The sequence below is a fragment of the Hippopotamus amphibius genome, chromosome 2 (genome assembly GCF_030028045.1).
Source record: "Hippopotamus amphibius kiboko isolate mHipAmp2 chromosome 2, mHipAmp2.hap2, whole genome shotgun sequence".
NCBI lineage: Eukaryota > Metazoa > Chordata > Mammalia > Artiodactyla > Hippopotamidae > Hippopotamus > Hippopotamus amphibius.
In genome coordinates this window covers 54907139-54933686 of record NC_080187.1, presented here as the reverse complement: position 1 = coordinate 54933686, position 26548 = coordinate 54907139, and the positions used below count along the sequence as shown (strand labels likewise).

The window sequence follows — 26548 nt, the reverse complement described above, 5'->3', positions numbered from 1 at the left end:
CAGAATTGTAAGAAAATAAATATCTGTTGTTTATAAATACCCTCATCAATGGTATTTTTGTCATAGCAGCCTGAAGGGACTAAGACAGTGGTACTTTGTTACGGCAGCCCTAGCAAACTAAGACACCACAGTAAACACCCGGTCGTTAAACTGCTCAGGTAGCCCTGGGAGTGTGCCGGCTGTATCCTTCTAGGACCCTGCCTCACACACCCAACCTCACACACCCAACCTCACCAACGGTGCTATCACATGTCCCTTTATCAACCCCATGGTATCTATCATCACATTTCTATCTAAGCTTGTAAATACATCAACATCTGTGCCATGAATACCTTTTACTGAAATACTGTAGGACTCACATTCACTATAAGGTGCCCAAACTGTTTCTAATAGAGGAGCCAAGTAACATCCAACTCTCCTTGTAGAGCATCTTGTCATTTCTAGAAAAATCCTCTCTCATTTTTTAAATCAGCTTTGGCTGGAAGGCCTGGGGTAACGATTGAAGCCCAGAGTGTCTCTGGAGATGCTGCATGAGAGTTTTCGTTGCTGCTTCGGTGGGTGGGAGCCCAAATGGCCGATGAGGAAGCCAAGCAAGATGAGCTGGAACGTGTACGGGGGAGCTGGGCTCTGCGCTTAGGGATATCTAGGGAGGAAAAAGATATCATTAGAGTGAGAGTTGTTAAAATGTCAGAGGAAGCTATACTGTTAAACGTATTTAAATGATACAAAACAACTGTATAAAATCACAGGGCTAGATGGGATTTATTGAGACTTCCCAATGTTACCACCCTCCCCCCCATGCAATCTTCACCTTGGGTTACTAATAATAAGTTCCTTAGTCTCCAAAGTGCTCTTACAACTATATTTCATTTGAACCTCAAGAAAATTCTGCGAGGTAGGTAGGGAGGTATTAACATCTCCGTTTTACAAGTAAATAAAACCAAAGAACAGTTTAGTTTAAGTGCCAGCTCAAGTTCACGGAGCTAAAAGGCCTTAGAGCTGGGTCTGGAGACCTGTGATGCTTAGACCAGGTGGCTATCGGTAGCATTCCCACCGTTTCTCCTCCCTACTAATCTGGGCATGCACACAAAAGGTAAATGTCACAGGTTGACATTCCATCCAAAACTCACAGCGAGAAAGGATTTCTCCTCGACACCTGGCCGTGAGCAGAAAGAGGAAAGCATGGAGAGAGCAAGAGAAAGACATAATACGAGCTGAGCTTGCAGGGAGCAGGAGGGATGTACATTCACCCTTCTCGTGGCCCCGACTCTATGCAGAGAGACACAGGAGAGCTGGCAGATGTACAGATGCTAAGCGCCCCCCCTCCCCGAATACTGACCTCCTCCCCTGACTCCATATTCAGCTGGCAAGTCCCAGCAGTCAGATCATCCATTACATCCTCCTCATGCTCTGACGGATATGTTTACAACACACAAGGTTTCTATTAATCCGGGGAAAATCCTACTTTCGGCTTTCACTGAGTCAGAAATTGCTGCAGGCATGAGCGCTGTCTCCAGTGAACCGGGTCCCTCTTCCTCCACAGAGTTGCACCACCTGGGCTGGTCTCGCCCATACCCTCCACCTGCCTCATGTGCTCTCTTTACTCCTTCTCTAAATCGAAATGTCTGGAGGCCCACCTTCTCCAAGAAGCTTGAGGGTCTTGACCCTCAGGGATTTCTGCCTCAGCTGCATTCCTGAAGTCACTATTATCCAGACCCCTAACTTAGCACTGAAGAGATGCTCTTGGGCATCGGTACTTGTTTCGGAATGTACTGGCTTGGCCAAAAAGTTTGTTTGGGTTTTCCCATTATTTTATTTATTTATGTATTTAATTTTTGGCTGCATTGGGTCTTAGTTGTGGCACACAGGATCTTCATTGGGGCATGCAGGATCTTTTTAGTTGCAGCGTGTAAGCTCCTTCTTTTGGGTTGGGGGGCTTTCCTATAGTTGTGGCACAAGGGCTCCAGAAGGAGTGGGCTCTGTAGTTGTGGCTGCGGGCTCTGTAGTTGTGATTCATGGGCTTAGTTGCCCCCCAGTATGTGGGACTCTTAGTTCCCCGACCAGGGATTGAACCCATGTCCCCTGCATTGGAAGGCAGATTCTTAATCCCTGGACCGCCAAGGTAGCCCCCTTTCCATAATATCCTATGGACAAATAATTATTTGTCTCCTAATGAGACTGTCAGCTCCCTGAGAACCAAGCTGGAATCCCATCCCTCATTGAATCTCTGGTCATGCCTTCAGTAGATCCATCTATGTTTGCTGGTGACTTTTCTGGGAAAGAGTAGGCAAAACATAGCCAGTTGCTCAAATCCAAGAGGAAAGGGGGAAGGAATAGGAATAAATCATCTTCCCATGTTTGAAGTTTTCAGTGTTGCTTCAAGATCAGCATACAGTCAGCATTTTTGTGTTGTTTTAAGATTAGCATAAGGTAAGAGAGAAAACAGAAGCCTTCCTTTGTGCTATTTTAGGAAAAATGAAAATAAAATAATACCTATTGAATGGAGAAAAAGCCTAGCTTTCTGTGATACAGGATTGGGCTAGTAACACCTCATCTGTAACAGTTTCAAATTTAATCCTATTACAGTGCAAAGCATATTTATCACTGTATTTGAGGAACCCTTTCTCCTAAGTCCCCCAGGGAGTTTCACAGGCCCAGGCAGGCTCCTCTCAAGCTCTCCTTTTCTGCCGTCGCAGGTCCCAGGGACACCCCCGCCCCCCTCCTCTCTTCCTGGTAATTGTCACCACCTACCCAGGCTGTGGGTTTCTCATCCCTCCTAGATGGGCTCTGGAAGATGGTCTCTTTATGTCCACCTGTTGGGCTGCACCTGCAGGCCTATGAGTCCTGCGCTTGCCCAGCTTCAAGACTGAAGACAGAGCCGGGAGTCAGCAAGAGAGACATCAGTGGTTGAGTGGATGAGGAGCTTACATGTCTGAAGGAAGGTCCTGGAGCGACACCCCACTGTGTGCAGCAGATGGCGGGCAGGATATGGTGGCGGTCTTTGCCACCCCCCCGCCCAGGGGGCTGGGAGGAGAGATTGCCAGTTATACGGGGAATTGATGTCAGATGGGCTCATCGGTTGCTAGGGAAACCAGCAGTGGGGCACGCCCCTCACCACCCCTTTGATAAGAACAATCACTAGCTGGGGCCTGAGGCAAGTACCCAGGAAGGTCAGTCACGTGTGTAAGATACAGGTGACGCGGGCCCTGGGCGGAAAGGGGATGTACAGAGAGCAAGAGAACAGCCGTCTTGAGTGGACTGACCGTACAGGCTTCCTTGCTGGCCCTGAACACAAGCTTGCAGACCCTCTTCATTTTAAGATTTTAATGTCCATCATTACAAGAGAAAAGATAAGATCTAAGAGCAAAATATGGGGAAGTGATATAAAAGGGTACAAATCTGACAGTCTTCGGTCTTGGTTCAGAGCATCTGACGATCTGGTTGAAATAACTGGAAATTTCTTTTACACCAGCATTGGGTATTGTAAGCAGATAGGGTAGGGGGTTCCTCGGAGAAAAGAGAACCAGGCATGGCTTTCTTGACATGAGAACCCATTTTGGCCTAAGCCATTTTGTGATCTAAGCCTGGCCACGATGCCTGCCCTTGACCAGGTCTCAGTAATTAAAGATCTTAAGGGAAGAAAAGAACGCAGAAACGAACGAAAAGCCATCAAGAGACGATGATTCTGTGATAAAACAGAGTCCTCAATTCTCCTCAAGAGATACACGTAAGAATCTGATACGTACCTCTGAGTACATACGTGTCTTTGGGGGCAGAAAGTAAGGCCCCCCCCCAGGTGGAAGATGGAGTGATGATGCTGACCTTTTCTGACCCTCACGACTTCAATCAATGAAAGCTTGCACCCTGTCAGCCTTTGCCCCAATTCTACGCTGAATTCTCCACTGCTCGAGCCCCATCGTGAATATGTATGCATCCTTAGCTTTGAACGTCCCCAATTTTGCCATCCAGGGAGACAATGCTTGGGAAACATCTCTGGTGTTCTCCTTCTTCTTTTTTTTTTTTTTTGGGCCACACTGTGAGATCTTAGTTCCTCCACCAGGGATGGAACCCAGGCCCTCAGCAGTGAAAGCGTGGAGTCCTAACCACTGGATCACCAGGGAAGTCCCTCTCCTTCCTTCTCCCGCTCTTTGGCTTGGCTGTGTTTCTTGGCTCGACACCCACCCAGAGGCGAACCAAGTTTTTCGGGTAACACATCCACACCGGGAGGATGACACAACCCAACTCCACGGGGACAGAAGCTTCTATGCTTGGGACCCTCCCAGACCTTGCCCTATGTGTCTCTTCATCTGGCTGTTTATCTGTGTCCTTCATCATATCATTTAAGAAACTAGTAAACGTGTTTCTCTGAGTTCTGTGAGCTGCTCTAGCAGACGAATTGAACCCAAGGAGGTGGTTGTTGGAACCTCTGATCTATAGCCACTTGGTCAGAAGCACAGGTGATACTGGTGACTGAAGTGTGAGGGAGGGCGCAGTCTCGTGGGACTGAAACTGGAGGGAAGGGGGCAGGCACAACCTTTGAAAGAATGACATAGGCCGAGGGCACGACATAAACTGATGACAACCAAATGGGTCCAAGATGGCGGACTAGCTGACTTCCACTAGACCTTGAGCCTCAGTATACCCTCCCTGTAACACATCGTCACGCTAAATGACACGCCCACAGATGCCATGACAGTTCCAAGGCCAATCATAAGGATCAAAAAGTGGGTGGTGGTCCAATTCCTGGGAATCCCTGCCCCTTCCCAAAATAACTGGAATACTCCTCCCACTCATTAGCCTATGAAATTATCCACCCCTATAAAAACTGACAACTCCATACCCTGGTGCCTTTCTCACCTGAGAGGGCCCACACTCTGTCTGTGGAGTGTGTTTCTCTCTAAATAAATCCACTTCTTACCTACCGCTTTGTCTCTCACTGAATTCTTTCTGTGATGAGACATCAAGAACCTGAGCTTCATTAAGTCCTGAAAACCAGGTGTGTGATCTCAGTTGGAAGATCTTGGGTTTTGGCCAGGTTCGAGTCCCAGCACATGGGTTCAAGTCCCAATCTGAGGTGCACCGTTTCAGGAATGAGCCCTTAACTTGTGGGCCCTGATGCCGTCTCCAGGTAGATGGTGCCAGAATTGAGTTAAATTGTAGGACACCCAGATGGTTTTGCAGAGAACTGCTTGGTGTGGGGAAAACTCCCACACACTTGCTGACCAGAAGTACCAGAAGTGTATGTTTTGTGTGAGAAGTAAAAGAAGCACACAGGAGACAGATAGGACTGAGGTTTTCCCTACAACAGGAGGGAAGGACTGAGATTTTCCTTCACGTTGGGGTTCATCAAACCTACTTCCTACTCATCTTTGGCTGCTGCCTTGCTGTGAAACCCCCTCGGTCCTTCCCCCAGAAAAACCCATCTTGCCAGCACAGAAACTTAACAACAAGGACTATCTTAGCAGGGTGGTTGAACCCCTATTTCAAGTGGTACATTTTCAATTCTGAGCACTTGGAGACCAGGCAAGACATACTTTACTACACTTCTACCCTACATGGGATTCTTCTCTTAAGAGTTTCTGCCTGCAGCTCCACTGACTTTTTGCTCTCTTCTCTCTTTTTAAAAATGATTGTTTATTTTTGAACAGGTTATTTTTCTACATAGTTCAGTATTAGAAAGATACAAAAAGGGACAGTTAAAAAATCTCTCCCCATCTCACTTCCCAGCCTTTCAGTTCCCTTCCTCAAGGGCAACCAAGATGATCCTTTTTTGTGTGTATCCTTCCAGAGGTATTTTATACATTGCAAGCAAATATACACATAAAATGCAAATATATTCTCCCCCTCTCCTTGGAGGGAGATTTTGCAGACATTTCCCTAGGGATTGAACCCATACCACCTGCAGTAGAATCTCGGAGTCTTAACCACTGAACCACCAGGAAAGTCCCTGATATAAATTATCTTTACATATGGGCAGGTTTGTCTGCTGTCGCCTGTTTTCTGATAGGCTAAGTGTGCCAACAGCCATGCAACCTACCAATAATCCCAGTATCACAGCATCATCACAAAGAGTATTCCTTTCCTCAACCTGCTCTTATGAAGATAGAGTCAGGTAATTTTTTTTTTTAATTTTTTTAAGCCCTTTATTGGAATATAATTGCTTTACACTGTTGTGCCAGTTTTTGCTGTATAACAAAGTGAATCATCTGCATCTACACATATCTCCCCAGAATTGGGTAATTTAAATGTATTTTTTTCATTAGTCGAACTTACTATTCTTTTTCTAGAGATATTTATCCAATAGTTTCTCTCCATGTTACTGTCATGTCTTTAAATGGAAGGACATGGGAGAAGATAAACGGAAGGCCATGCTTTACATCTCAGACTTCTCCGGGGTTCTGTTCTTAGCCCACTTCCTGGGCAATCGGTACCTAAATCTTCAACTGCTGGATTTATATCTCTTGCCCGGCTCTCCCTCCTGAGCACTTTGCTCATACATTTAGCTCCCTTCTGAATGGGCCTACTCGTTGTCCCACAGGTACCTCACACAGCCTCAGTAGCAGGTGGCATGAGGATTCACACAGTCACCCAACTCAGATACCCAGAACTCATCCCTGTGCAGCTATAAGCACCTTGAGGGCATGACTGGGTCTTCTTAGGGTCGTACATCCCTTGAGCTTGCTCCAGTACGTGTAAGATACTTATTGGATAAACGAATACACACGCAAATGATTCCTCCTTCTCTTTCATTTCAGGGCAATGGCTGAAAGCACCTTGCAGGGGAACTTTGAAGCAGAAAAAGAAAATTCCTATCTTCCAGCTGGATGTCATCTTTTTGGGCACAGAGAAGGGAGTGAGACAGGTGACAGGCTACGGAGGCTGAGTGACCCCAGAAAGAGGGTGGCCCCTTGGGAGGCTAAGGCCCAAGAAGGGCTGTTACAGGGAACAATTTGCATACCAGCCCGTACACTATACACCTGTGTCTGTCGCTCCCCAATTGAATTCTTTTTGTTCTCCATTTATGTTATTTGCAGACATCTGCAAATGATCACTGATACAAACAACACCATTGGATACACCCACGGATCACTAAAGAGAAAAGATCAGGTAAAGGATATGGAAAACAGATAAATGAAACACAACAATGATAGCCCTGCAGTGTACCAATCACTCTTCTAGAAACACCACCACCACCACCAATAATAATTGTAAATATCTGACTGCCGGGCATTATGCTAAGGGTCATAGATTTATCACTTCATTTAAATCTTCCCAAGCCTGTGACATAGCAAAGAAAGGTAAAGAGGGACTCCCCTGGTTGCCCAGTGGTTAGGGCTCCGCGCTTCCACTGCAGGGGGCGTAGGTTCGTCCCTGGTCAGAGAGCTAAGATCCCACATGCTGCGCAGCAGGGCCCTCCCCACCCCACCCCCCCAAAAAAAGTAAAGAATGTGACAATCTTCACTCTGTGGGTGACCCCACCTACCTTCTGCTTTTTAAGAAATCTACCCTCAACATGTCACGATGACTCCCAGTTCAGGGGTGATGCAGTCATACTATATGTAAATTTGGAGTATTGTGTTTGAAAGTCATAAAATCAGAAGTTTTGCCTTTTAGTCATATAAACACAGCCTCAGCTCACCCCTGCAAATTGCCTAAGCGTAGGCTGGGGGCTGAGTAACAAGTTAAGGGTGACTGGTCAGGATGAAGGCTCAGAGTATAGAGAAGATGGCTGGGGAGGAGCCCCCAGAAGGGTTTCCTTCCGGGACGAGAGTCTAAGCGGGGGGACTACTCATCCTGGCTTCAGCCGGGTGGATGCTTCACCCCCAGGATGTAGCTGCTTCCTGGACTTTTCCATCTGGGGATTCTGCGCGGAGGACCCCTGCTGTCCTCTGTCTGCCTGGGAGCCCAGAGGCTGTGCAGACGGTCTGGTAACACCTATAAGAAGGGTGCTCCCTTTTCCTCCTAGCTCACTCTGCTTCGAGGAGAAATAGAGGTCAGATGTGAGGGAGAAATAATCAACACAGTTTTAAAGAAGCCACAGGCCTATCTTTGTTCTTGGTTTGTCTTTAATTCTGGGATGAAACTGTCAGCTGTGGAAGAAGGCTAAGCAGAAAATTCTAGCCAGGGTTTTCAAATTTAAATCCAAGATTATGTGGGACTTCCCTGGTGGTCCAGTGGTTAAGACTCCACACTTCCACTGCAGGGGGTGACGGTTTGACCCCTGGTCGGGGAACTAAGATCCTATATGCCTCACAGCATGGCCAAAAACTAAAAAAATAAGTAAAATAAATAAATCCAAGATTATGTGACGGCACCATTCAGCCTGCCAAGCAGGTGGCATACAGTAGGGATGTGTTCTAAAACATGCACAGGCCATAAAGTTCCAATGGTTGTTTGTTAGTAGGGATTGTGAATTCATATCTCAAAATCCACGTCTTAGAAAATTGTCTTCTAGTGTAGTTTGCAATAAAATACTGTATTACAAAATGTTGGGACTTCCCTGGTGGTGCAGTGGTCAAGAATCCGCTTGCCAGTGCACGGGACATGGGTTCGATCCCTGGTCTGGGAAGATCTCACATGCCTCAGAGCAACTAAGCCCATGGGCCACAACTACTGAGTGTTGCAGCTACTGAAGCCCACTTGCCTGGAGCCCGTGCTCCGCAACAAGAAAAGCCACTGCAGTGAGAAGCCTGTGCATCACAATGAAGAATAGCCCCTGCTCTCCACAACTAGAGAAAAGCCCGCGCGCAGCAATGAAGACCCAACACAGCCAAAAAAAAAAGGTATACACATACATATATACTACATATATACATATGTATTTTAAATCCCAGTGGTAACAGTGATTAAAATACCTGTTTTTACATAAAGTTATACATAAACTAATATGTATATAACTAATAATATCATATAATTCATAAACACGGTTCTTCTTTTCTGGTAGATCCTCAAGAGACGCCCATTTGTGTCAAATAATTTGTGTTTAACTCTTCAGTAAAAACAAGAAGCCATTCGGCCCCAGTCTAAATATTCAGGAAAAGAGAAGCGGGTAGAATCACTCCTGGTAGAAATGCCAGGGTAATTTATTATGCATATCATGATCAAACAAGAGGTCACAAGACGGAACAAGTAAACTGCTCTTTCAGAGGCAAAGGAGAAACGCAAAGACTCTAAGCAGAGGTCCTTCCTGAGAGATAATTTTGCCCCCCAGAATTCTTAGCAATTAGGCCTTTCCATCTTGCAGGTATCAGAAATTAACAAAAGCCCATGTTGTAGTTAGTAGGCAGCGGAGGGCGCACAGCACAGAATTCATGGCACTGAGTTCAACACACTATTCCATCTGCGAGCGTGGAATCAAAAACCCAACACTGGGACTTCCCTGGTGGTCCAGGGAGTAAGACTCCGAGCTCCCAATGCAGGGGGCTTGGGTTCAATCCCTGGTTGGGGAACTAAGGTCCCGCATGCCCCAACTAAGAAATCGACAGGCCGAGCAACTAAAGATCCTGCACGCTGCAAGGAAGATCCCACGTGCCATAACTAAGACCCCACACAGCCAAAATAAATAAATAAATAAATATTAAAAAACAAAAGCAAAACCCCAACACCTATGAGGAGTAATGAGGAGGCAGAAGACGTTATGGAGCCCAGGAGTGAAAAGAAAATATATGGCTTACATTTCATATAGCTCTGGCCGCAATCTTTTTTTTTTTTTTTTTTTGTAGGAGTGAAAGGATTTCATTTTATTTTATTTATAAATTTATTTGCTTATTTATTTATTGGCTACGTTGGGTCTTTGTTGCTGCATGCGGGCTTTCTCTAGTTGCGGAGATTGGGGGCTACTCTTCATTGCGGTGTGTGGGCTTCTCATTGCGGTGGCTTCTCTTGTGGAGCACAGCTCTAGGCAAGTGGGCTTCAGTAGTTGTGGCTCATGGGTTCTAGAGCACAGGCTCAGTAGTTGTGGCTCCCGGGCTTAGTAGCTTCATGGCATGTGGGATCTTCCAGGACCCAGGATTGAACCCGTGTCCCGTGCATTGGCAGGTGGATTCTTAACCACTGCACCACCACGGAAGTCCTATGGCTGCAACCATTTTTTTACACAGAGGAAACTGTGAGAAAGAAGACAAAGGAGAAAGACAAAGAAAAGTGGGGAAAGTAAAGGTAAAAGCGACAAAGAGAAGCTTATTCCACAGCTTGCAGCCTCCTGGGGCCACCCGGCTGACCCTTAGTCAGCATCTCAGCAGCTGCTCACCATGAGTGCTCTCTCACCGTTCCCTGCTGTCTCCATGGTGACTTGGTGTGATTCTGAAGGCTACTACTAGTTACTATACGTTTACTTTGAGCTGAGCACTGCTGTTACTAACTCCATTTTACAGACGAGGAAACAGAGCCTCCGACACTGTTAATAATTTGGCCTAAATCACTGAGCTGCTAAAATTGTGGGATCAGGCATTGAACCTAGGCTGTTTCAGTCCCAAGCCTATGCTCTTGGTCAGCAAAGTGAAAAATAAAATGGTACTTAATGTGGGAGAACACGAGCATGTATTGAGTACTTAATATACACCTGGCATTTACTCCTCACAACAGTCCTGCAAGGTAGGTATCATCAGTCCCATTTTATAGATGAAGAAACTGAGGCTCAGAGAGCTTAAGTAATTTATCCAATGCTGTACTGTTTAGTAAAAAAGCCCAGGTCTCTCAGACTGCAAAGCCCATATTCTTTCTTATTCTTCCTTCCAAATGGAATTCTCAGGAAATTTCAGTGATTGAACTAAGTAATTAAAAATCTCTCCTCTAGATATTTTTAGTTCTGCACATCCACACCAAATAGACATTATAAAACCAACACCTAGGGGGGCGGTTCATCAGAATTTGAAAGGAATCTATTACAGATTGCCTGCAAGGAAGCCACTTGCATAAACGTTTTGTAAATTCTCCTGTTTTAATTAACAATGTTTTCTAAAGTTCAAAGAAAAATATGGGAGACAGAAACCAGTTTTTATTGGCTTATAATCAGAATTCATGAATATATTGGATTCTTTTTTGGTATTAGGAGAGAGCAGAGGGTAAATGTGGTAGGAAACTATGGGGGTCCACAGATGCAGACTTTAGCCTGAAACTTTAAAGATGTAATCAAACTTACTTTATAAACGGGGAAATGAAAAGTCAAATAGCTTGAGTGACTGCTAGTTAACAGTAGAGCTGAGGCTAGAAACCTGGGTATCCCAATTCTTAAATCATTATTCTTTCCATAACATGAACCAGGAATCACTTTAGAGAATATTCCTTTTTCCTCCTCTTTTGACCCAGACAGGGAAAAAAAAAAAAAGTGAGAAAGCTTAAAGAAGCATTAAAAAACAATCAGGACGCTAAGAATCAACTTATCCTGGAAAGAGGTCAAGAAGGTAACTGCAGAGGCTGGAGTTAGCAGAGCGCAGGAAAAGATAAGGTCTTATCTGAAGCAATTAGAGTAAGCGGGCAATTAGAGGCTTTTGTTACTTTATTTAGCTGAAAGCTGTGAACAGCAAGCTTTTTGAAATCCTCAGCCAAATCAGAATCTAGAAAGTGAGGACTTCCAACCTCCAAGAAAAGGTTGAGTGTGAGACAAAAAGTAATTGTTTTTACACTTAACTTGGTAGGAAAAAGAAAAACAAACAAACAAAGACAAGAAACAAGATGGCAGCTGGGGTCCTAGAAGTCCCAATTCCAGGCCCTGGGCAGCCCAAAACCCACCCCCTTGGTTTTTGTGAATAGTCCTGAAGCGCTTTCTTGGTTTCTAGACTTTTTTTTTTTTTTTTTGAAATATTAGAAAGTAAAGTGATCCTTTACTTGTCTTTTCTTCACATTCCACATCTAATCTACCACAATGCAGAGTATGATCACTCCTCACCAACACCACTGCTAACATGGTGATGTGAGCCACCAGTACGTCTCCTAACTTCTTCCCCTCTTTCCTTTCTTTCTTTTCTTTCTTTCCTTTCTTTCTTCCTCTTTCTTTTTTCTTTCTTTCTCTTTCCTTCTTTCTTTCTTTCTCTTTCTTTCTTTCTCTCTCTCTCTCTTTCTCTCTTCTTTCTTTCTTTCTTTCCTCTCTCTCTCTCTCTCTTTCTAATGGCCATGTCACACGGCATGCAGAATCCTAGTTCCTTGATCAGGGATCGAACTTGTGGCCCCTGCAGTGGAAGTACAGAGTCTTAACCACAGGACCACCAGGAAAGTCTCTGGTTTCTAGACTTTTGAGATCTTGTTTCCATGTGTAAATTGAGTAGAATTTACTAGAGAGATGAAAGGCAGGGTTTACATCCCAGTAATAAGGAATAAATTTGATGGGAATGGCTGGGTTACAATGTAACACTGACCTGGCCCCTCTCCCCTGCCCTGTCTCACCTTCTCTCCATCAGGCTGGCTTCTCTTTCCTGGTCTCATCTCTTTCCTCCCCTCGCTCTGCTCCCCCTCCCCTCCCCTCCCCTGCAGAAACAGAAACAACAAACTCTTCCTCTAACCTCCAGCCCAGCAGGTCTTCCTCCTCCGGAGTCCAGGTGTCAAAGTCCTCCCTACAAGCTCCTCAGCGGCTTTCCCCTGAGGAGACAGCTCCCTCCTTCCCGTTCCTGAAGAGGAATTGTGGTGCTAGCTGTTAAGATTAAAAAAAAATTGGTGGGGGGAGGGGGCTTCCCTGGTGGCACAGTGGTTAAGAATCCACACTCCCAATGCAGGGGTCGTGGGTTCAATCCCTGGTCAGGGAACTAGATCCCACATCATGCTACAACTAAGAGTTCACATGCCACAACTAAGGAGACTGTGTGCCACAATTAAGACCTGGCACAACCAAAATATTTTTTAAAAGTTAAAAAAACTTTTTTTTTTACATCTTTACACATCTTTACAGATGGGGAATCTCTGAAATTTAAGATGGTACCTGGCTGTCCTGTAGTGTTTATATTTTTTTCATTGCTTTGTTCTGTATGGAATTTTATTATAATAACTAATGGTAATGGGCATTTCTTGATATTTATATAATTTTAATAAACCATATAATTTAAATAAACAATTATAAAGCATAAGTGATCAAATCTAGGTTTTACTCCCATCTTCTGTCAATGATTCACACCAAAAGGTGGTTCAATGAAGCAGCTGTGATGAGGCAGTGCTAGAATTAAAAGTGTAAGAGGAAATCAAACAACAAGGTCCTACTGTATAGCACAGGGAAGTGCATTCAACATCCTGTGATAAACCATAAGGAAAAATAATATGAAAAAGAATATATATGTATAACTAGGTCACTATGCTATACAGCAGAAATTAACACAACATTTAAATCAACTATACTTCAATAAAATAAGTTTAAAAAAAATAAAAGATTACACCCAAAAAAAAGTGTTACAGGAAATCAGGTACCCTTGTGAGAGGCAGGCTTTGAAAACTCAAACCTAAAAATAATAGAAAACATCACCAACTCACAGCAGTATATGTGGATTTGAAACTGTTTCCCTGAGAATGTTTCTCTTTTTGTAGAGAATTCTCACTTTTTAAAAAAAAATTAATTAATTTATTTATTTATTGGCTGTGTTGAGTCTTCATTGCTGCATGCGGGCTTTCTTTAGTTGTGGTGGTGGGGGCTACTCTTCATTGTGGTGCATGGGCTTCTCATTGCCAAGGCTTCTCTTGTTGCAGAGCACGGGCTCTAGGCGAGTGGGCTTCAGTAGTTGCGGCACATGGGCTCAATAGTTGTGGCTCACGGGCTCTAGAGCACAGGCTCAATAATTGTGGCGCAGGGGCTTATTTGCTCCACGGCATGTGGAATCTTCCTGGAGCAGGGATCGAACCAGTGTCCCCTGCATTGGCAGGCGGATTCTCAACCACTGTGCCACCTAGGAAACCCAATTCTCACATTTGAAGTCTCTGAGTAATGATAGGCAAAAAGTAATAGCCACACCCTGGGGAGATGGCTTAAGGAATAGTCTTTGTACTTTACATCTGTGCTTTCTTTTCTTCCAACCCTTGCATTCCTCAAAGCTTTGACTTCTCCAAGTATCACATGTCCCTTCTCCACTTCCAGGGGCATGGAATACTCCAGTGTTCAGGCCTCAGGTCCTTCCTGGGCTTTAGTGATCTGTCCTTCTCATCCTGGCTTTATAACGTGTTCCGCTAAGTTCTGCCTACTCAGTTTCTCTAGGTCGTCCTGAATCTTCCTAGATAAACCTGTCTAAATGATGCAATAACTTTTTATCTAATGAATATGTGATTTTCTCCACTGCAATCACACCTGGCTGTGTCTATCCCACTCTCTCTACAGCTACACTTGTCAGAGTTTTATTTACTCCCTACTTTCCTTATGTCCCCTAATCAAATTTCCTCAATACCCATTTCCTCTCCTCTCAGGTCCCATAGCCACTATTTCTTCACTTTCACAATCACCTTGCCGCACGAGGTAGGAGGCTGCTCTTTTCCTCTGAGGGATGTAGTGGGCGGTGGGGCAAACTGGCACCACGTGGGGAGGCTGCCTTAGCAACCTGCAGCCTGTGGCCCAAACAGCTAGGCTTGCCACAGACACCATTACAGAGGCAAAAATCCCGGCTCACTTTTGGAGGGTTTAATTATGCCTTGTGCTCCTCAGAACTCCTAAGCAGAAATAGTGATTCTTTTTTTTTTTTTTTTTTGGCCTCGCCTCGAGGCATGTGGTATCTTAGTTCTTTGACCAGGGATGGAACCCTAACCCATGAAGGGGAGGGGTGGAGTCGCAACCACTGGACTGCTAGGGGAGTCCCCAGAAACAGTGATTCTAATTAGCATATTTACAGAAACAATACAAGTAGGTTGATACATCTGCACACTTCACTTATTAATAGCTTAGTGGTTCTCCATCATTGTTTAATTTGCCCTGGTTTCCATTTCAACTTTAATTAGCACAAGTTTTAATTTTTCTAATTTATAATGACCATTTTCACTTAAGCAAGTCCTGCTAGTGTGTGACAGATGGTGAATGTCAAAAACCCAGAGGGAAGATTTCTGTTTAGCCTTTGATTTTTGTTTTTTGTTTTTTTAAGCCAGAGAAATGTTCGATTGTGCTGATAATTTGTAAGCATACATCACCAAGCTTTACCTTCCTTCAAATTCCCTGTTCTCCCCCAGATTTCTCTTCTACTTCTGGCCTAGGAGGGGCCAGGGAACTAGGCAGAAACATGCCTGAATGGCTCGGGTGATAAGCCTCATAAAGTTATTTTTCTCAATTAATGGTTTTCACTGACAATTTTACTGCTCTATTTTAGGCTTCCCCATCCCCTTGGGCATCTGTACATATGTCTGTGATAAGCCTCATCCAGTCCAACAAAATTGGATCCTCAGAACACAGTCTACCCTATTTTAAAAAGCTCATCTCTCTCTCATTGGAACATAACACTTGAAAATGCATTTAAACAGAAAGTAATTGAGCTTTAAAGGAGAGCTATAAAAGTGATTTATTCATGAGTACACACTTACTCCTCTCCCTGTTGACACTGATTTTATATTAATTTTCCTTAAGTGTGTATCCACAGACTTTTTCTGAATCTTTACTACTAATAGAAACTTTTTATTCCACCCTTATTCCCTTCTACTTTGCTCCAAAGATTCTCATATGTGCTAAAAGGAATCCATTGGGGGTACAGAACCACAACTCGGGAAACTCTGCTATGAAATAATAATGCTCCCTAGTCACAATCACTGACTTTATTAGGTAGTCCATCAGCTATTTTTTAACGAGGGAAAGAAAAGTTCTTAATTCCTTTTTTCTGAAGTTATTTGAAATACACTTTTATAATCATGTGCCATTGGTGGCAGGAAAGGAAAGCTACCGTTTTTCTTAGGTCAGTGGAACCTTCACTCTAGAGATAAGTAATTTCTATAGAGAAATTCCTCTAGGCTCCCCTCCCCCCACCCCAAAGGACTCACAAAAGAGGAAGGAACCAGTGATAGTGATGCTCCCTTTATACTGTTTACTTTTCAAAGCAGATTCCTGCACATCAGTTCATCCAGGCTTTTTCTTTAAACAGGTGAGAAAACAGAGGCTCAGAGAAATTAAATAAAGAGCATCTTCAAGGTCACACAGCTAGTCAGTCAGTGTTAGAGACCAGGATTTAAACCAACACTTGATGATTCTGATTAAAAAAAAACAAATTCAATCTCGGGAATAGGATTAGAGATCTAGCAATTTTCATTCACATTATGTTGGGGAATCTTTTGTAAGCAATACTTACCAGTGACTGTGCTTTCCTTAGTTTAGATCTGGCCTGCAATTTATTTTTCTTATCACGTGACTGTCGGTTGAACTCTGGGGTCATTTCATGTCTTTTCCTTCTTCTGCAAATTGGAAAGCATTGGAAAAATTGTAAATATTTTAAAGCTTTGGTGGTTGGCATAGCTCTTTGTCCATTTGATTTTGTTGTTCCTGTGGTTTAAAAGATTGTCTTCACTCAACTGGAAACAAGCCAGATGTCTATCAATAGAGAATGGGTTGGATAAGCTCTGACACATCCACACAATGGAGGACTGTGAACTGTAAAAAGGAAGGCAGAGTATTTCTTTATATAACTGTGGAGTGATCTCCAGAACAAACTGTTACATGAAAAAAGAACAGGGGATAAAGTCATATGTACTGTATGACACCATTTCTTTCAGAAAGGGGTGTGTGTGTATGTGTGTGTGTGTTTATACTTTTTAAAACTGAAGGACTACACCACCACATTTTGAAAAACAGTCACCTATCAGTAGGATTCCTGTGTGAGCCAGTCAGGAACAAGGAACAGTATGAAGGGGTTGGAATGGAAGCTAGACTTCTCCAAATACACCTTGTTTTGTGTATTTGACTTTGGAACCATCCCAAAATTATAAAATAAAATGAAGGAAGAAAATTCCTAAAAATCTAAAAACAAAATGAAACCAATGATCTTATCTATCCAGTTGGTGGCATTACCTCACACAGGAATAACTTCGTGGGACTTTAACACAGTAATTTGTCTGAATGGTCTTAATAGACTATATCCTAAGGACAAAAACACAGGCAAAGAAATCATAAACTGTTTTCAGTAATTCTATTGTTTGTATTAATATTAATATTTGTTTTCTAAAACTATTGTACATAATAGGATAAAGTAGGGATCCGCAAACTACTGCCCAGAGGCCAATGCAGACCCATTCCTGTGTTTGTAAATAAAGTTTTATTGAAACACAGTCACGCTCACTTCTTGAGTATGAGCAATGGCGATTTTCAGGCTGCAATGGTATAGTTGAGCAGTTATGACAGAAACATGTTCTGCAAAGCCCAATGTATCTGCTGTTCAGTCCTTTCTGGAAAAAGTTTGTCTAAAATAATGGACCGAGGCAATGATCATCAATGGCCACTAACATCACAAAATGAGAGACAGAAATTTTGTGCCTCATGATGGAAGTATATGCGTGTTATACACTCAAGTCTCCAGATCTGACGACCGGTGCGGCCCTGTACAGAAGACAGAGGAACATGCTGGGAGTACAATCCCCAAAATCCAGAAGGTAAGAAGGTCTACAGGATAAATGACCTGATTTCTATAACAAACAAGTTGCAAGGGGGGAGAAAAAAAGGACAGAGAGGAAACCTATTGATCAAAAAAAAAAACCCCAAAAGACTTAAGTGACACATGGACCAAATGCAATATGTAGACCACATTTAGAACCTGATTAAATAAACCAACTGTTTAAAAATATCCAACCCTTATGAGACATTCAAGGAAACCTGAAAACTGACTTGATATTTGGTTGATGATATTAAGGAATCATTCACTGATTTAGAATTGATATGGTATCATCTTATGATTTGTAGACATCTTTTAAGGAGAGCCCTTGAAATATGTATGAATGAAATAATATGACATTTGGATCTGTCTCCAAAGTAACCTGGGGGAACAGCAGAGTGGGTGAGAAATTAATGAAACCAGACTGGTCATGAGTTGAAAACTGTTAATGCTGGATGATGGTTATAAGAGGTTCTATTCTCTTTACTTTTGCATATATTTGAATTTTCATGTAAAAAGTTTTATTGGGATTTCCGAATGGTTAATTGGCACAGAGTCTTAACCAATGGCAGTCCAGTGGTTAAAACTCTGTGCTTCCACTGCAGGGGGCCCCAGTTCAATCCCTGGTCGAGGAACTAAGATCCCACAAGATGTAAGGCCAAAAAAGAAAAAAAAAAAAGAAAAAAGATCAGCTTTGCCCAAATATTTCCTGACACTTAATTTTCAAAAATTTCCCCCAACTTATAATTAAGAAATTTCAAATATATGGAATAGTTGAAAGAACAGTAAAGTGATTACCCATACATTCTCCAACTAGACTCAACAACTGATAACATCTTGCTATTTTTCTTCGTCTCTGTGTATGTGTATATATATTTACTTTCCCCTCCCCTGGGCCATAAAGAAGTAAATTTCAGACACTTCATCCCCAAATACTTCACTCATCTCTTAAGATAAAGATATTGCCTACCCAACCACACTAGTATAACCATGAAAATGGACAGTAATTCTTTATTTTCATTTTTTAAATTAATTAATTAATTTATTGGCTGCATTGGGTCTTCATTGCTGCGAGCAGGCTTTCTCTAGTTGCGGTGAGCAGGGGCTACTCTTTGTTGTAATGTGTGGGCTTCTCATTTCGGTGACTTCTTTTGTTGGGGAGCACGGGCTCTAGCCACACAGGCTTCAGTAGTTGTGGCTCGCAGGCTTAGCTGCTCCGCGGCACGTGGGATCTTCCCGGATGAGGGATTGAACCCGTGTGCCCTGCATTGGCAGGCAGACTCTCTCTTTTTTTTTTTTAACTGAGGGGTAGCAACCTAGGAAACTCATTTAAAAACTGCTCAGCAATAAGAGAGGATGTAGTATTTTTATTTACTTTGTGGGAATATAAGCTTTAAAAAATAGCCATCTTTACTAAAGATGGTTTTATTTTTTTCACTCTTTCCAAAAGAGGCAGGCAGATTCTTAACCACTGTGCCACCAGGGAAGTCCCCATTTATCTTTCAAAATATTTCAATTTTTGTCTTCTGTACTTTTAGGCTTTGTAGTTAGGTACATATGCATTTGCAACAGTTATGTCTTTCCGTTTAGTTGATCCTTGTATCATTATGAAATGTTCCTCTTTTTTGTTTGGTAATACTCTTTGTCTTGATGTCTATTTTAACTGATATTAATGGTCATTCTAGCCTTCTTATGCCTTCTCTTTGCATGGTACATCTTTTTCCATCACTTTATTTTTAAGCCTAACTGTGCCTTAGTATTTAAGGTGTGTAGCTCTTGTAAAAAAGCATATAGTTGGTTTTTGCCTTTATACCTGTTCTGATAACCTTTGCCTTTTAATTGGAGTGTTAAGTACATTTAGTGTAATTATTACCTTTCACAAATAGTATTTGAGTCTCACAGAAAACTCAGTTTTTCTCAGGTTAATGTACCATTCACATGCCTAGGTTTCTAAATTTGCCTCTCTCTAATTTACCAACCTAGTCCAGACTAAGGGCCACATAAAAACTTAAACATTATCTCCAGGGATACGTTGATCAATACATAGTTAATACATTTACAATCATTAAAAATTCAAGAGTTCAAAAGGATATAGAGTGAAACTTTCCTATCCATCCTTGTCTCCAATTTATAGTTCTCCTTGAAGGCAAATGGTAGTATCAGTTTCTTGTGTATATTCCAGAGATATATGTATATAAAAATATGAATGTGTATATATGTATCTTTCTCCTCCACCTATTTAAATGTAAATGGTGGTATTTCTTTCAAACTCTGTTTTGTACCTCATCTCCCCACCATCCTGAACTTTCTAAATCATCAGCAAACTATTTGGATTTTTTCTGATACAACTAGGTGAATGTGAAGTTCATGAATCAAAAGGCTACACTTCCTTCAAAATCAACCATTTAATGAGTATTGCAATGATAGTCAGTGGTGATATAAATATGAGTAAGGCATAGGCTGCGCCCTTAAAGAGCTCAATTCTTGCTTAATTAGGGATACCACTCTCATTTCACCTCCAAAGGACCCCAATGTAATTTGAATGTCCCCAAGTCATCAAGCCTTCTGGGATTACCCTTTCTGTTTTTAGCCAAATAATATCATTTTAGAAGCCATCCTACTAAAAAAACACTTACTTACTATGTGTCCGGCACCATTATAAGCATACTACATATATTAGTCTTCACAGTGATCCTATGACTTAGGTATTACTATTATCGCCATTTTACAGTGGTGGAAACAGGCACAGAGATGTTAAGGGACTCCCCAGGGTCACACAGCTAGATGTGTGGGAGTCCAAGCAGTATGGCCCCTGAGCCTGTACACTGTCACTATCTTCTGCTGCCTTGATGTTAATCTGTTGAAATATATGAAAATGTATTAAAATATGTTCTAAAAATATGAAAAATGTATTAAAACATTCTCAAATATTTCAAAATTTGTTTCCTTAATTTCTTTTAAAAATTAATTAATTAATTACTTAATTTTGGCTGCACCAGGTCTTAGTTGTGGCATGCAGGATCTTTTTATAGTTGCAGCATGCAGACTTCTTAGTTGTGGCATGCAAACTCTTAGTTGTGGCATGCATGCAGGATCTAGTTCCCCAACCAGGGATCAAACTCCGGGCCCCCTACATTGCAAGCACAGAGTCTTATCCACTGGGCTACCAGGGAAGTCCCTGTTTCCTTAATTTCTTATTTATCCTGTGTGTGTGTGTGTGTTAACAAATGAACAGATACATATGTAAATACACATATACATTTTCTTACTCTCTTTCCTTTCTACACTATGGGCAGGATACTAGAGACTATTTTGCAATTTTCTTTTCTCACTTAACGATGTATCCTGGAAATTAGTCTTTAACAGTTCACAGAGATCTTCCTCATTCATTTTTACAGTTGCCTAGTACTCCATTGTGTGAATGGACCATAGTTTACATAATTTATTCATCATTCTCCTCTTTATGAGCACTTAAATTATCTCTAATATTTCAAACTCATAAATAATACTGCAATAAATATCCTTGCACTGATGTACTTTTCATATTTTCAAGGTTGATTCCTAGAAGTGGGATTGCTGGGTCAAAATAAATACATATATATTTTTGCTGGATACTGTAAAATTTTTCTCCACAAGGTTTGTGCCAATTTATATTCCCACCAGCAATGTAAGAGGGTGCCTGTTTGCCCACAGCCTCACCAACAGAACATATTGTTAAACTTTAAAGTTTTCGCCAATCACGTAGTTGAAAAACCATATCTTTTGTAACAAGGTGCAAAAAGCAACACTGGGAGGATAAACCAGAAATGAATGAGATTTGTAAGTGGGAATGGGGTGGAAGAGATGACAGTGTAGGGTGGAGTGGAGGAGATGAAGGGGGTGCTTCCCTGAGTACACCTTTTGTACACTTTTTGTATACTTTTACAGAGTTTTAATTTTAGAATCATGTACCATACCCATACTGAAGGGGATATTTAAAAAAAAAAAGAACCCACATAACTTTCAAACACAGTGGTATGAGTATATACCCCAGCTAAAGGCAAAAACAATCAGAAACAAGTACTGAATTCTAGTTAGTAGATTTGTTTTGATGATGTGTTAGCAATTCTGAAACCTCTTTCAGAATTTGTTAAGTAAATATACACTCCGTGTATATAGTATATATAATACATTTTTATACAAAATTTTATATGTACATATAATATATAATCTAAATTATATATGTATATATATGGATGTATATACGCACATCACTGTCACAGAAGGGAGGCGCAAATATAGAAAAGGAGAAGACTAGAATGAACCCTATGGTTCTGGATTGGAATTTGAGGTATCAAAATATTAAAAGAAGCTTCAAGGAAAGCATTACAGCCACAAAATGCAAACAAATCCTAAAGAACGGGGCAAATTTACCAATAATGGGTCATTTACTTTTCAATCAGTTTTCGCTTCTATGTAGTGAAAAGCATTTGTATTTGACAGTTCTATTTTCAGCTTTTCATAGACTGAAGTGCCAGTAAGTTGTTTCTAAAAGTAAAGAAGTGGAGAAGCGCACGGCCCTCACCCTTGCCAGCTTTGCTCGATGGGGTCACAGTTGTCCAGGTAATTGAAGCGAATAATATCAGTTGGATGTTTGTCAGAGGATCGCCAGGGTGGGAGTTCTTTCTCCCCTGGGTGGCTCTTCTTTCTTAAAGAGGACCGGAAAGCTGAGGAAGGAGAACTGCTTGTAACTGGTTGAGCATCAGCAATCACAAACCCATCTTTTGGAGGTGTCTAGAAGAAGAAAAATAATGATTTCTGTTCTCAAAACGCTATAATAATAACAGAAGTAAAACAAAGGACATCATCATCACCATGATGGCAGTGATAACGGTGACGATGACTGTAGCAGCCACCAACCCAGCAGTGCTTGCTGTGTGCCAGGCTGTCTCAGGAATGTTCCTGCATTATTGTATTTAACCTTCATAGTAACTCTAAAAGGTAATTGTAACTACTCCCATTTTATAGAAGAGGAAACTGAGATAGGATAAACTGATTAATTTTTCCACTACTGCTACATAAGTAGTAAGACACAGGGTCAGAATTTGAATCCAGGACTATCCTGCTTCCCGTCCTCGCACTGAACCTCTGTATTCGTGCATGGCCACCTCTCCTACCGTATCATTATATAGTTTTTCCACAATTGCAGTTAATTTATTCATAAAAATGTACACATTCTAAAAAAAAAGTACCCCAGCCCTAACTACCTAAAACACAGAGACAATTTCCTTTATGTAGAGGTAGACTATAGATTTTATCAATTATCAAAAAACGTCAACCATTCCCAAAGAATACTTCTGCTTTCACTGCCCAAATTGAAAGTCTGTTTTTTGTGTATGAAATTCATAAGGTTTTTATGTGGTTGTAGCCTAGGGGAAGTGGTATTGGTATGTTGAAAAGCCATTAAAGGTTTAATTTTTGTTCTTTGAGAGATTAGGGAAGCTTTGCTCAGTAAATCGGTTTGCTTGAATTGTTTGCGAAAATTAAAAAATTTCCCAGTCCCTCCAAGCAGAATCAGTTCGTTTCTTATCATTGTTTCAACTGCTCTTTGTATATATTTCTATTACAGGATAGCACTTAGTTCTCAATGTTGTAATTATTTGTTTGTCTATGTCTTGGACTGCTAGATTAGATTCTCAGAAAGCAGGGTTAAGATCCTTGTATTCTTAGTACCTAGCACATAACAGTATTTAATAAATATTTACTCATTTAATGAGTGATTGTAGTTAGTAAAGTAAGAAGACATTTTACATTTATTTTATTGGCTCATTATTGGATAAGTATTCAATATTTTATGCAGGTCTCATTTCATATGGACATTCATGTCATTTTTCTGAGTTTATATTGAATGAAATCTGTTTTTGCTGAAGGAGATCTAGTTTAACACCACTGGGAATAAGTAATACATGATAATAAAAAGTAATTTCAGGGGAGAAAATTCAGGCATGAATGCAAATAATTATATAAATAAACATCATTAATTCTGAAAAGTACAAAATATTTGAACCATTAACAAAATAGGTAATAATGAAAACTAATGACTTTTTTGTTAAGTAAATACAAATTTTGTTCCCTTTATCCAAAATCTCTTTGAGAATTTTTTTTTGGTGGGGAGGGGCCATGCCCTGTGGCTTGTGGGATCTTGTCCCTTGGTTTGTGGGATCTTAGTTCCCCAACCAGGGATGGAACCCACGCCCTTGGCAGTAGAAGCTCGGAGTCCTAACCACTGGATCGCCAGGGAATTCCCTCTTTGAAAATTTTTAAAATCACGAATGTCGAATTTTTTGTTTTTGTTTGCATATGTTGAAATGATCATACATCTTTTTTCTTTTATTCTGTGAATTACATGGATTGATTTTTGAATGTTATGCCAACCTTACTCTCCTTGGATACATCCTACTTGGTCATCATGTATTATTCTTTTTTTCATATTTTACTTGATTTGATTTGCCAATACTTTTAGAGGATTTTTTGTTTGTGTTCATGAGGGATACTAGTCGGTGGTTTGGTTTTGTTTTCTTGTAAAGTCTTTATCTGATATTTTTATAAAGGCAATGAGTTGGGCAGTGTTCCCTCTTTCTTTATTTTCTGAAAGAGTTTATGTAGAATTGCTATGTCTTCCTAAAATGTGTCATAGAATTCTGTAAGCTATCTGAGTCTGGAGTTTTGTAGAAAGATTTAAAATTATGAATTCAATTTTTAAATTGATAAAGATTTATTCATGTATTCTATTTCCTACTGAGGCTGTCTTGGTAATTCGTGTTTTTCAAGGATTGTCCATTTCATCTAGGTTGTCAAATTTAGTGACATGGAGTTGTTCATAATATTCTCTCATTATCCTTCTAATGTCTACAAGATCTGTAGTGATGCCCCCTTTCACTCCTGTTACTAGTAATTTATGTTTTCCCTTTATCATTCTAGCTAGAAATCTATCAAATTTTATTTATGTTTTCAAAGAAGCAGCTTTGGTTTTATTGATTTTTTCCTATGGTTTGTTTTCAATTTCATCCATCTCAGCTTTTTATTATTTCTTCCTTCTATCTACTTTGGGTTTAACTTACTCTTCTATTTCTAGATGAAGCCTTTTTGAAATTATGTTTTTTAGAGTAGATAGTGTAGCCTTACAGACAGTTATAAAGATCGTTCTAGTCCAGTCCTCTCATTTTAAGGTTGGGGAAACTAGTATTAACCCCTCTCATCTACTCATGAAATGCTTTTCAAAGCTCTGCTGAAGCACACGCCAGGTACGAGGTGTTGGGGGGAAGGGAGATGGGGCTTGTGGGAAAGCAAATTATCCTGCACTGTGGTGGCTGCCTGTGCTCATCATCAGGGAGCAAACCCAGGGAATTACACAAATTATTCAAGTATGTATAGTGCTGACAGTTGACTCTTTTAACCTTAGTCAGATGGCTTTATTAGCCTTAGTCTTTCTGACTTAGGTCTATTTTTTTAAACCAATAAATTTAAGTTTATTAGTTTATTTCATTAATCTTTGTCTTTCTGATTTAGGTCTATTTCTCTCTCTTTTTTTAAAAGATTTGTTATTTATTTATTTTTGGCTGCGTTAGGTCTTTGTTGCTGCGCACAGGCTTTCTCTAGTTGCGGTGAGTGGGGGCTACTCTTCGTTGCGGTGCGCTGGCTTCTCATTATAGTGGCTTCTCTTGTTGTGGATCACGGGCTCAGAGTGCAGGCTCAATTGTTGTGGTGCATGGGTTTCATTGCTCTGCAGCATGTGGGATCTTCCAGGACGAGGGATGGAACCTGTGTCCCCTGCATTGGCAGGTAGGTTCTTAACCATTGACCACCAGGGAAGTCCTAGGTCTATTTCTTTAACAGAAACACTGAACTTTAATATAACAAAGTACTCCCTACAGAAATTTAATACTAAGCAAAAATGTGGCAATTTTCTTGCATCAGAACTATTCATTATATTAAATATAGTTATGCATAAACATTTTGTGGAAAAAGAGTTATTGCTGCAGATGAAGCATTAAAGTCAGTATATAATGTTCAAAACCTGTTTTCATTCTACAAGTGGTTAATCACTTTTTTCTCCTCTGCCTCAGAGCAGCCCAAGCTTCAGCCACTGAATGCCATTTCCTGCCTACAATTTGAGAATGAGAGTCAAGAAAAGCCTTATGATAAAATGTTATAGCTATTACAATTTTTAAAATAACTTTTCTACCAATGCAGTTTAAAGAATTCTTTTTTAAAGAAATCCTCATGGAGAACACCAATTATTGAAGTCAGAAAGACCAGTTTTATCATTATAATTTTGACAATATTAATTATGCATAGTTTATTACTATATTAAATGTAGACAGATTCTATTTCAAGCAAATACAATAAAATGAAACCTAAATGAGCACGTTAGGAGCTGACTATTCATATTTCAAAAGGATTCTTCAATCTGAAAAGGATTCATTGCAGCTTTTTTTACAGAAAACCCCTGTGGTTTTAAAAATCATTAAAAATTTTTAATTCACACATAACTTTTCAGGAACTCATCTCTTGTATAAAACAATGCATAACTCTGCATGTATACAGATCACGCCATAAAGAAAAAGCTCATAAAAATTTCCCATAGGTTATCTAATTAACTGTGACTATAAGAATTAACATAAACATTGGTTATAATGCACAGAAAACCACTAGAAAAAATTATGCTCACATTATTTACTTTTTATGATTATATATAAATGCTTTTCATTGTTAGTTTCTAGCATAAAGAGAACTTTAATATTCCCATTATGCCCTTCCCTAATTACTGATTTATTGTAAAACTTTTCTTTTTAAATGATAAAAAAATAAACTTCAGCTTGCCTGGTAGAATCAAAGAAAATCTGAATTAGTTAAGTAAAATTTGATGACCCATTGGTAATAAATACTGCACATTACCTATAGAATCCCAGTGTCAGAAGTGTGTGGTTGAGGAGTCAGAGACACAGAAATCCAAGAATCTGGACAGAGTGAGGATGGTTCTCAACTAA

General features: G+C 40.8%; 1 protein-coding gene across 1 annotated transcript in view; it reads right to left on the bottom strand.

The window, feature by feature from the left end:
- Positions 1-320: 320 nt before the first annotated feature.
- Positions 321-26548, bottom strand: part of FBXO16 (F-box protein 16) — a 51824-nt gene continuing 25596 nt past the window's right edge. The window contains 4 exon segments of the mRNA XM_057723124.1: positions 321-528; positions 530-643; positions 16227-16329; positions 22084-22292. Coding sequence (XP_057579107.1) covers positions 469-528; positions 530-643; positions 16227-16329; positions 22084-22292 — 486 coding nt within the window. The 3' untranslated portion in view covers positions 321-468.